We start from the raw sequence: 11,310 nt of genomic DNA, 5'->3' as shown, positions 1-11,310 counted from the left end.
ATGTACAAAAGCTCCGATCAGAACGTCCTTATGATACAAACACTGTTCAAATTCACTGTGCAAAAATCAACAAACCACAGGAAATGTTACAGCGGACACCAGCGCTCACAAACACACAGATCACAGTTTTTACAAAATAATTATACTGCCTTTAAACGGGGAGTCTCCTCGTTCGGCTCATTAACGTCCCACTACACTGAAATACTGAGGAATGCTCCAATAACAGCGGCCACCACCAGAGGGCGCCATGAGGCTTCAGGAGAGATTGGATGAACAAAGTGCACACTGCTCAGTTTAAATGAGGAAAAACACGCCGCAGCTGAATCACATCAGCTGAATGAAAAGAAGCTCCACTTCCTGCCTCCATGATGAATCCCATTTTTAATTTAATGTGCTTTATTTCAGCTTTGGTATCTCTAATTAAATCCACCAAGAGCCGATGATAAAGCTGATTTTAGCACCTGATGAAACCCTTAAAGAGGAATGTGATTCACTTTCTAGTGGTTATAAAAGATTTCATCAAATGTCAGAAATACTCGGATATTTTTCCTTTTATAAAACTCTAAGTATCATCAGAGGATTCTGGGAAACTCGTCCTCCTGGTTAGAAAACAGTAAACAAGTAAAGGTCATGGTAAACTTTTCCTGTTCGAGTTGCAGCTTCAGCGGGCAGCGGAGGGGGCGGGGCCTTCAGGTTCAGGAGTGGAGGAGGGACTCGGAGCTGGGCGCCTTGTACAGGTACTTCCAGATGGCGTAGTAGTGCACGGCCGCAGCCAGCGCCACGAACACGTGCCAGATGGCGTGGGCGAAGGGGATGACGCCGTCGCTCTTGAAGAAGAAGACGCCGAGGCAGTAGATGAGTCCGCCATACGCCAGCTCGTAGAGACCGTCCGTGTTGCTCTGTGGTAGAAATAAAGCGACTGATTTTAAATCAACAGATCAGATCCAACCAGACGTGGATGATGGCGTTACAGAATTACTGAGGCTTTCCTTCGTTCCGTGTTTATTTTCTGTTGTAAAACTGTGGAGACACATTAGATCAGGGAAGGGCCGCATAGAGCTGCGTGAATTAAACCTTTGATTTCATCTACAGAGACCACGGCTCTGGTGTTAAAACTTTACTCAGATTTATTCATTTTTAGTTCACCATTTTTGTTTACCTTAAAGGAATAGTACACCCAAAACATGATTAGCCTTCATTTTCTACTCACCCCCATGCTGAACAACACTCTGGAGTACTTTTTTGATATCTCAAATGCATCTGGAGATCTGGGAGGCTTCTTGCTGTCTGCTGACATTCAAATAATGGAGGTCTATGGCGCCCGAGGCAGAAAGGTCCATAAAAGTCCACAAAAAACGTGTCAATATTCCTCCATACTGCTCGTCCAATGTATTCCAAGTGTCCTGAGTGGGTAGCGTCCAGAATTTACTCGAAACGAAGTCATTTAGAATGTTTTTAGCGCATAAACAGTAGTGTATAGGATTTCCTGAAAGCGCCTTCACGACGCTACGGAAACCGCGGCAGACCAAACCAGATGAAAGTGCGCATTCAGCTCGGCAAAGAACTCATGCTCTTCCTCAACACTGAAGTCCTCAGACATTTTTCTTTCGTTGTTTCTTTCTTTGCACAGGTAAACAGCACATTTCTTCTTCTACGCTTGCATTATCGGCAGAGCAGACGCTGAATGCGCACTTTCATCTGGTTTGGTCTGCCGGCTTCCGTAGCGTCGTGATCGCGCATGTGCGCGCTTTCAGGAAATCCTATACACTACTGTTTATGCTCTAAAAACATTCTAAATGACTTTGTTTCGAGTAAATTCTGGATGCTACCCACTCAGGACACTTGGAATACATTGGACGAGCAGTATGGAGGAATATTGACACGTTTTTTGTGGACTTTTATGGACCTTTCTGCCTCGGGCGCCATAGACCTCCATTATTTGAATGTCAGCAGACAGCAAGAAGCCTCCCAGATCTCCAGATGCATTTGAGATATCAAAAAAGTACTCCAGAGTGTTGTTCAGCATGGGGGTGAGTAGAAAATGAAGGCTAATCATGTTTTGGGTGTACTATTCCTTTAAATTAACTTCTCACTCTACTTTATGACATCATGTGACAGTAGGCCTTTGGCTGCCATAAGGGACCGGATTCGGGCCTCAACTTGCACCTGTGAGTCTGATATTTGTCCTTAAATGGACAGTATGGAACACAGTTGGATTTTTATGAGACCAAATCAAGTGTGTGTAACCCACGTCATGTTGCGCTCTTATTGTGGCGGGCCCTGTCCTTTAAAGGAAAAGTCATATTCAGAATTTTAATCTTCTGAAAGTACTTTAAATATGAAATTATTAATGCTCAATAAATGATAAGTGTTTTTAATTAAGAGTAATTTTCATTTGAATATATGACGCATTTTGTTGTAAAAAAGACATCATATGATGTCATATGATTTCTTTTGTTGACAGGATCAGAATTCTGGGAGTTTCTAGTGTAAACAGAACAACAAACAAACTCCAGACTGAACTGAAACCTCAATAGGCCGATTAGTTTCTTTGTGGTTTTCTGTTTTCTGACATTATAACTGTTAATTCTACTGAATATTGTTTCTAATATCCATCTATATATCTATAGATCTATCTATATCTATGCATCTAGATAGATGTAGATATACAATCTAGACAGATATACATCCAGATGGATAGATATAAAACCTTTATTAATTATTGTTATTATATGGCTCTTTAACATATATGTGCCACCTTTTACAGTTGCCTTTTGTATCTATGCTTCTTTTTCTATGTCTGCTTCTGTCTCCTTGAACCCCAGTGGGCCTCAGCAGATGGCCGCTCACACTGAGCCTGGTTCTGCTGGAGGTTTCTTCCTGTTCAAAGGGAGTTTTTCCTCTCCACTGTCGCTACACGCATGCTTAGAGTGAGGGATTGCTGAAGAGTCAATGAGTCGATGCAATCAGCTGGTTTTCCTTAGATAGAAAACTTTGAATCAATCTGACTGCATGATCTGGTGAACTGGAAAGTGTCTTAAAAATGACGTGTTGTGAATCGGCGCTATAGAAATAAACTGAATAGAATTGAATATATGCAGTTGATGTTTCTACCTTGTAGAAAATTAATATACGATTCATCAACCCTATTTGTTTTTTCTTTTGTTCAAACCCCTTTATTCCATGGCCGTACTGCTCCGATGTTCTTTCCCAGTCAGTCCTGATTGTGTTACATTTGCACTAAAACCTTTAAAACCACAAGATGGCAGCAGAGAGTCTGCATTTTACTCGGATCTAAAATATCAGACAAATATGAGTAACTTCACCTCATCTGTGATTTGTTATTAAACAGAATTACTCCTGCTGATAGACATTAGAAAACAGAAGCAGATCTTCTTACCATCGATGTTATTACTGATGCAGGAAAAAATCCCATGGTCAAATAGAAGGCCAGCTCCACCAGTTTATACCTGTGAAGAAAAGGACGCCTTAAAACAGAAAACTGATTCAGGAAACCTTCAGGAGAGATTACAGAAGCCGGGTTCTGGTTCTAAACTTGAGCTGCAGCCACTTTCTAACAGCTTCCATTAAAACGCAGAGAAAGATCAGGTTTAGGACATTTTAAAGGAAAATTCCGGTTTTTAACACTTTTAGCCCATTTTCTGTAGTGTCCAGGATGAAATCGAATGATCGACACCAAAATTTTGACAATTGGTCCTGTCTCTGCTATTTGGCTCATGCAGAATCCCCCCCTGGCTGTTTTAGAATGGCTTCCATAGTGCATGTCCGATAATGTCCTTAAAACAACCTTAAACGTTCTTTTTTTAAATATGCTACTCACCGGGTCGTCAGCGCTGTTCAATGACGTTCCAAAAAAAGTTTTGTGAAGAAAAAACGTTCCTGTAGTGTTTTATTTAGCATTTTGTAAATCCCATTGAGTTCTGTTGGAATAGTCAATATCCCTCCGCCACCGGAAACGGAAATTGGGAAAAGACTACACTTAGTTGTAGTCTTTTCGCTTCACTCTGTGTACTCCGACGTCGAGGTGCTAACGTCTCTGTTAAACACTTTAAAAAACTCTGAAAATGGAATACGAAAGGTGGATTCTTGAGGAGGACATATTGGACTTTGAGTTTGACGGTAGAGGATACCGTCGCCAACTAGTGGTCTGGAGTGTGCAACGCTTCAGATTCGAACGGGAAGCGGAAGTTTATAAGCGGTTGTGATGTATCGGAAAAAATAGTTCTGGGATTTACAAAATGCTAAATAAAACAAGACAGGAACGGTTTTTCTTCACGAAACTTTTTTTGGAACGTCATTGAACAGCGCTGACGACCCGGTGAGTAGCATATTTTAAAAAAAGAACGTTTAAGGTTGTTTTAAGGACATTATCGGACATGCACTATGGAAGCCATTCTGAAGCAGCCAGGGGGGGATTCTGCATGAGCCAAATAGCAGAGACAGGACCAATCGTCAAAATTTTGGTGTCGATCATTCGATTTCATCCTGGACACTACAGAAAATGGGCTAAAAGTGTTAAAAAACGGAATTCTCCTTTAAGAAGATCTCCATGAAACAGGAGCTGCGGTGGCTTTGTCACAGAAAACACCAATTGGTTTGATTTTCTTGGGATTATTCTCCTTGATGATGTGTGGGTCTGTTAAACCCTAATAATATCTGCCTGTTGCATGCCAGAAATTATGTTTTCCCAAGTAGTTTATTTAATTATGACAGTTCCTCTATCGGGATATACAGTTATGTGCATTATGTAGTGATTTGGGAATGAAACGAGTTCTCTGTGCTTTTATCTCAAACACTCTGTAGTAGTTATGGTGTAGGTAATAGATCTGCTCGGGGTGCCGCCCCTTCTAATGACGTCAACATATGGCAACCCCACTCGGACAAACTGTATTGCTACAGTTTCTTAACAGTTCAAATCTGTTTTGGAGTCTCAACATATTATTACCTATATTTGCTATTATTTTTACATTTCATTGATGATCTAAAGTAGCCGAAAGTAAAAAAAAACAATCATTCTCAGGCTTGTAAGAATTTCCTGCAAAAAGTATTCTTTTTATTAAGATCTGAGGACAGGAAAGACAAATGGAACATCTCAAAGATGACTTTCGTAGAAATTTTAGACAAAACAGTTATTCTGCTTGTAGAAAATGAACGGTTATTGTTTACACGAGGTTAAAAATAGCGTAGTCTAATAGAGGCTAACCTATTAGCTACTGAACGGAGCTAGCTACAGCGCTACCTAGCTCTCTACCTTTACACCATGGTCTGACAGTTACTTTGTTTACCATAAACAGAATTTTGTTCCAGTTTTTTATTGCTCAGGTAAAACTTCCTCGTTCATTAGACATGCTAACACTACAGATGCTCCCTAATCTGGACACGGAAGCTACGCAATGTTATTATCGTTGTCTTTTGGTGAACTCAAGCCAAAGCAATCTACACTCGATAGAGTTGAGCAGCTTCTAGCCAATGAAATGAGCTCATATTCATCATGTGACACAATGGCTGGGCTCAGCGCTGTTCCCGGCTGAATGAGGAATCTTTTTTTTTGTTAAACAGGTAGAATTACAAAAATTAGAGTTTTTCCTCTTATCAGATTGGGTGAAACAACTGAGCCAATCACAGCTAGTACGGCACCCCTGTCTGTTTGCCGCCGCCATGTTGCCTCTGGCCGAAAAGAAGAAGAAAAAAAGAATGCCGCCGGCCGCTTCTTCCGGATCAAACCAAGAGCCTCGGCAGACAGGGGTGCCGCACTAGCTGTGATCGGAGCCATTGTGTACCGTGACCAAATGAGCTAATTTTATTGGCAAGAAGCTGCTCGAATCTATCGAGTGTAGAATGCTTTGGCTTGAGTTCACAAAAAGGTCAACACTTTTGCGGCTGAATTTATTTCTGGTGAATTTTTACCAGATAAAAATTGAGTGTAAGGAATTCAATATCTAAAAAAATTCAGTGTTAAAAATTCAGTGTTAAAAAAAAGGCAGATTCCAATGAGACTGTGTTTCTTCCATAGAAAGAGCACTTTTCTGTTGTGGTTCTATAAAAGTATGTTTTAAGATCAATTTGAGGCAAGAACATCACACTTTAAAATGTCACTATGTGGACCATTTACTTATTTAGTGCGTAATTTCTCTCTCCTTGCAAAGCATTCCAGGATATATCTTCTTGTCTAGTGACCATGGATAATCACTACTATTCCAGATGCATTTTAGGAAATTTCGAGTCCGCTAAATCTTTTATCCACTAGACATTCGGACACTGATCTAAAATGGCGTAACCACTATTTAGTGCCCTATATATGGATTAGGGTGGATGTTCAGATACAGGCACTGAATGAGTTTTCAGGTAAATACACATCACTGGAGTTTTAGTGCCATTAAACCCGGAAGATACAGGCCTATCGCCCCCTAGTGGCAAAACATTACCCAGCTTTAAAGTGGAAATGAAAGGATGAACCAAACTTTGGTCCTCCATCAAACTAAAAGTATTTTTTTTGAGCGAACTAACCCACCAAAAATGATAAAACCCTTTTTTCTTTTACGTTTAGATTTTTCCACGTTTGTAATATAATTATTGATCATAGCAGGACATCATAGGTTGGTTTGGTTAATCGTTTCATTTCCACTTTCATGAAGAGTCTTCCTGACAGGTGCTAGCTGCTTCAGTTTGGACCCAAACTCACTTTTCATGATAGTTGAAGACATAAATGGTTCCAGCAGCAGCCATGAGCCACACAAACCAGCGCATGTGTGCCGCTAACGGGCCGAGCTCTCGCAGGTTCAGCCTGAGTGAAGACAAGAGCAGAGCAGTGAGCTGAAGTAAGGCTCCATGCTAAACAGCATGGGGGGGGGCTGAGCCTGACACTCACCACGGCGTGTAGGAGGCAGCGATGAAGAAATAGATGACTACTCTGTCACACATGTGGAAGCACTGCTCCACCGACCTGCAACAGGTAAACACTGGTTAGACTGGATCAGCTTTATAGCCACATTTGGCAAATTAGGAATGTACACTGGAAAAACCATCTAGAAATAAATTAAAATATCTTAAATTAAGCGTTTTTACCCTTAATTTGAGCAGGTAAATGATATAGTTTGCCAATGGAATGAGTATTTTTACACTTAAAATAAGATAATTAGATAATATGCACTTGAAATAAGAATGCAATTCTTCTTTTCTTATTTTAATTGTAAATTGTCTTGTTTCATTGGTCTCTTTTACCTCCTCAATCCAAGAATAAATGCAGTTATTTTAAGAAAAAATGATCTACCTAGAATACGATTTTTTCCAGATTAAGGACCAAAAATGTCTCTTCAATTCAGGACCAAAAGAAACGCTCATTACTGACACCAACTTCGACCAATAAAATGTTGCTAACGTTTGGGCTGCAACCAATGATTATAAGCAATAAAATTATCAGAAATTAAAGTAATAACATGATTAGTTTTTCAATTAATCAATTCATCGGATAGCCAAAAGTTCCATAAAGAAGATTTTCTGCGAAATTAAACCAAGTGAAACTAAACATGTTCCACTTGAGGAGTTCTGGAAATAACATACTGACAGACGTAAAAGTTTTTTATCTTAAATGCAAAATGTTGAACATATTTTGTTTTACAAGTTTGGTATGATTTTTTTTACGATAATTTCAATAATCGATTAATCGCAATTAATCCGAATAATTGTTTCAGCTCCATTTTCGCTCCTCATTCCAGAGGAAAGTGAAGAGAATGTGATCTGGAAAATTTAATTTGAAAAGAACTTAAAAGTGAAGGAGAAATTTAAAAACCAAAATTTGGATATAATGTCTGAAAAAAAACTGCAAAGATACTCTAAAATGTTTTTTCTTAATTAAAGTTATAGTGGAGGATGTTCTTTTTCCGGGTGGATCATCAAAATAAGTGGTCCTCCTAACTGTCAATCATTCTGGTGATATGTTTAGAGGCCGTCCTACGTGTTCGTCCCCATTTTCACTTAACTGGGATGAGTCTAAAAAAGTAGAAAAATTGCAAATCTTCTTTTGGAAATTAAGCTTTTATGAGCGAGGCTAACAGCAACGTTTAAACAGATCGTGCACGAGGAGAAATGGGCTCTTGCACGCTTTCACACACGTTTAATAGGCGTTCCCTCTCAGGAGCAGGGTTGTACAGAAACCCTGTGGAGAGGGCGGGTCTTCAAAAATTCGAGAAAATCCTCCACTATAGCTTCAAGATTTTTAAAGTTTTGTATGTTTTAAATTACATTTCAAAAAAGTTTTTTTGATTTCTACAATAATGCAAGAAAATTCACTAACTGCTGAAAAGCAAAAGTGAGGACTAGGACCGGGTGATTAATCGATTTTATGGAGTATTTTAATCTTTTGTTCATGAAGACTTTTTTTTTTACCCACCAATCCACTACTTGGGCGTCTGTAGCTCAGAGGGACATCAGTTCAACACTTTTTGTTGTTAAATGCGAACTTCTAACTGATAAACTTTGTCAGACGACCAGCTGAAAACAATTAGTCTGTTATATTTTCATTCTTTGTTGTTAAACAGGACATTTTGAAAAGCATGTTTAACAGCTTCAGTTTCAGTGCCCTTTAAATTGAGGTCACATCTGGGAGTGGATGAGTGAAATCAAAGCATTGCGTTCTTTATTTTTATTCTAGAAACTTCGGTGGATAAAAAAAGAAAAATTGCTAATATTTTCAAGCCACATGGCTCAGCCATAGCCTGAGGAGCTAATCTGCTGCTGCGACTGAAGCTCAGTCAATATTAAGGCTGCAAAAAACAATTATTTGCAAATCGATTCCTCTGTGGCTTATTTTTTTTGATTAATTAATTAATAATAGGATAGACAAAGGTTCTTTAAAGAAGATTTCCTAACTAAATTAAACCAGGTGAAACTAAAACTTTTCCATTTGAGGAGTTCTTGATAGAGCGTACTGACAGACGAAAACCTTTTTTTATTTGAATGCAAAATCTTTGTATTATAGTAATTATATTCAACTTTACAATCTGGATATAATTACTGCTATAAACGTGTCGCTCTGTCAGCTAAAGGCATGTTTTACCGTCTCTACACTCCAGTTAACGATTAATCAATTACTAAATTAGTTGATCATTATTTCAGTAATCCTTAAATCACAATTAATCTGATTCATTGTTTCAGTGAAGTTTTCTATTTTCCTACAGTTTAAAGTGAAGCAACACCTTTGTAGTGGGAAAAAAGTATTCAGTCTAGTTAAATAAACAGAGATCGATGTATTTCATATCTTTGCAAAGATAGAACAGTTCATCATACGACCCTTATGGCACAGTTTTTAGCCCCGTTCTGCCTGAGCAGCGTTCGTTCCCCTTTACTAACAACAATGGAAAGTAGTCAGATTCAAAACAACACTTTGGCACTTAGGTTAATAGTAACATATTATGAATAAACCTTGAGAAAGAATCTGGCTTATTTTGGGAAGAAGCTATGTCTGGTCTACAAAGACTCTCACTCAGAGAATTGTGTGGCCTTGCAGGTGAAACAGACTGAGTAAAAACTTTTATAGTGAGTAAAAGGCATAAATTAATATATGAAATAAGGGAAATCTAAATTTCCTGACCGCACCTTTAAAACATCTTCTTTTTACTAGGGATGCACGATATAACCGGCCCCCTATCGGTATCGGCCTTAAAACTGAATATCGGACATCGGCCACCCCACCGATATTTAACCCGATATTTGATCAGCTTCTGAGTTTCTAAAGTCTAAAAAAAAATAAAATAATACTACTTCTTCTTCTTCCTCAAAAACTTCTTTTTTACAGACTTTAAAACTTCTAAAGACGAGGGAAAAAATATTGATCCATTAAAATATCCCAATATCTTCATATGCTGATATATTGCCATTTAAAAACACCATATCAATCTCTTTCACTAATGAAATATTGCTATATGTCATCGTTATGCTACGAAATCCCCCGAAAATTCACAAAATTTTGCCATATTTTTATATGTTGATATATTGACGCGGTATCGATCTATTTTACTAACAAAATCTCACAAGAATTTGCAAAATATCACGAGAGTTTGTAACAGAACGATGAAATTTCACCAGATTCTGAAAGTAAAATAGATCGATACCGCGTTTTTAAAAATCTATTTGATATCAGCATATGAAAATATATTTGAGTATATTATTTTTCAAAGTGTCAGAAATGGATAACAAAACTGCTATTTTCAATGACTACTTATTTTTGTCCAGCTTTAACATCGGTATCGATATCGGTTATCGGCTACATGAGTTTTAAAATATCGGCATATTGGATATCGGCCAAAATCCCGATATCGTGCATCCCTGCTTTTTACCAAGTGCCGTCTCCCTCCGTTGCTGAGAACCAGCCCGGGTTGGCAACCATTAGCTGCAGCCAGCCACTCAAATTAAACTGTGATATTCATATAATTCAACCAAGCGATTCATTGATTGATCATCACAGCCCTTCATTTTAATAACAGACTTATCACCTGTTGTTTAAAAACCAGAGTTTTAACCCTCAAGAGTTTCAAGTTGACCGGTTTTGTGTCACCAAACGAGTGAATCTATAAATATGTGCTAATGAACCGCTGGCTGAGCGTTCTGACCTCATGTGGCTCTTCTTCCAGGTGATGATGTGAAACACAGTGGAGACCACAAACAGGCCACACAGACCCAGCCCGTACACCCAGGCCGTGATCCTCTCCCAGTTGTTGTCGGACAGGCAGTGCAGCAGAGTCATGCCGACGAAGGCCGGCACGATGAGGAGCTACAGAGACCAGGAGAAACACATAAATGACGGAAACTTTCGAAATGGGAGTTGATGGGGAGCTTTCAACGAACGCCTGTATGACTCACGGCGTGAGTGTAGCAGTTTGCGGCGTGTTCGTAGACGGTGGGCTGGTAGCGGCAGTTAGCGGAAGGCCGCCTGTTCATGAATCTGAAAATAAAAAAACAAAACAAAAATAAAGAAAAAGAACAATTTAAAACTGCAGCTTTAAAGCAGCAGATGAAACGCTTTCATCAAACCCTGTTGTTGCCATGGTAACAATGACTGATTTTTTTCCCCCCTCAGCTTCTGAATATATGAAACAGAAATTTCTCCATTGAATTCAAAAGCCAAATCACTGTTTAGTCAAAGATTTAGGAATTAAAAGCCATGTTACCATGGAAACGCCATCAGGTATTGCACATTTTCAATCATGGTGCAGCACTACATGGGGTCATAAATACAAATCACATGAATAAGCGATGAATATAGAAAATAAAAGGGTCATAAATGTAAAAAAA

The 11,310-nt window shown here is 38.8% G+C and overlaps 1 protein-coding gene across 2 annotated transcripts in view; it reads right to left on the bottom strand.

Moving 5' to 3' along the window:
• mmd (monocyte to macrophage differentiation-associated) overlaps nt 1-11,310 on the bottom strand; it is a 33,829-nt gene continuing 22,519 nt past the window's right edge. For both annotated transcript variants that reach the window (XM_038282165.1, XM_038282163.1), the window contains exons 2-7: nt 10,879-10,960; nt 10,629-10,789; nt 6,890-6,964; nt 6,704-6,805; nt 3,401-3,470; nt 1-899 (exon numbers count right to left, since the gene is read on the bottom strand). In XM_038282165.1, the coding sequence (XP_038138093.1) occupies nt 696-899; nt 3,401-3,470; nt 6,704-6,805; nt 6,890-6,964; nt 10,629-10,789; nt 10,879-10,960 (694 nt within the window). In that variant the 3' untranslated portion in view covers nt 1-695. The remainder of the gene's footprint in view (nt 900-3,400; nt 3,471-6,703; nt 6,806-6,889; nt 6,965-10,628; nt 10,790-10,878; nt 10,961-11,310) is intronic.

This window comes from Cyprinodon tularosa, unplaced genomic scaffold (genome assembly GCF_016077235.1).
Source record: "Cyprinodon tularosa strain WSP-4 unplaced genomic scaffold, ASM1607723v1 ctg104, whole genome shotgun sequence".
NCBI classification, from domain to species: domain Eukaryota; kingdom Metazoa; phylum Chordata; class Actinopteri; order Cyprinodontiformes; family Cyprinodontidae; genus Cyprinodon; species Cyprinodon tularosa.
Note: the sequence above shows the minus strand (reverse complement) of the source record. Positions and strands in the feature narration are given on the sequence as shown.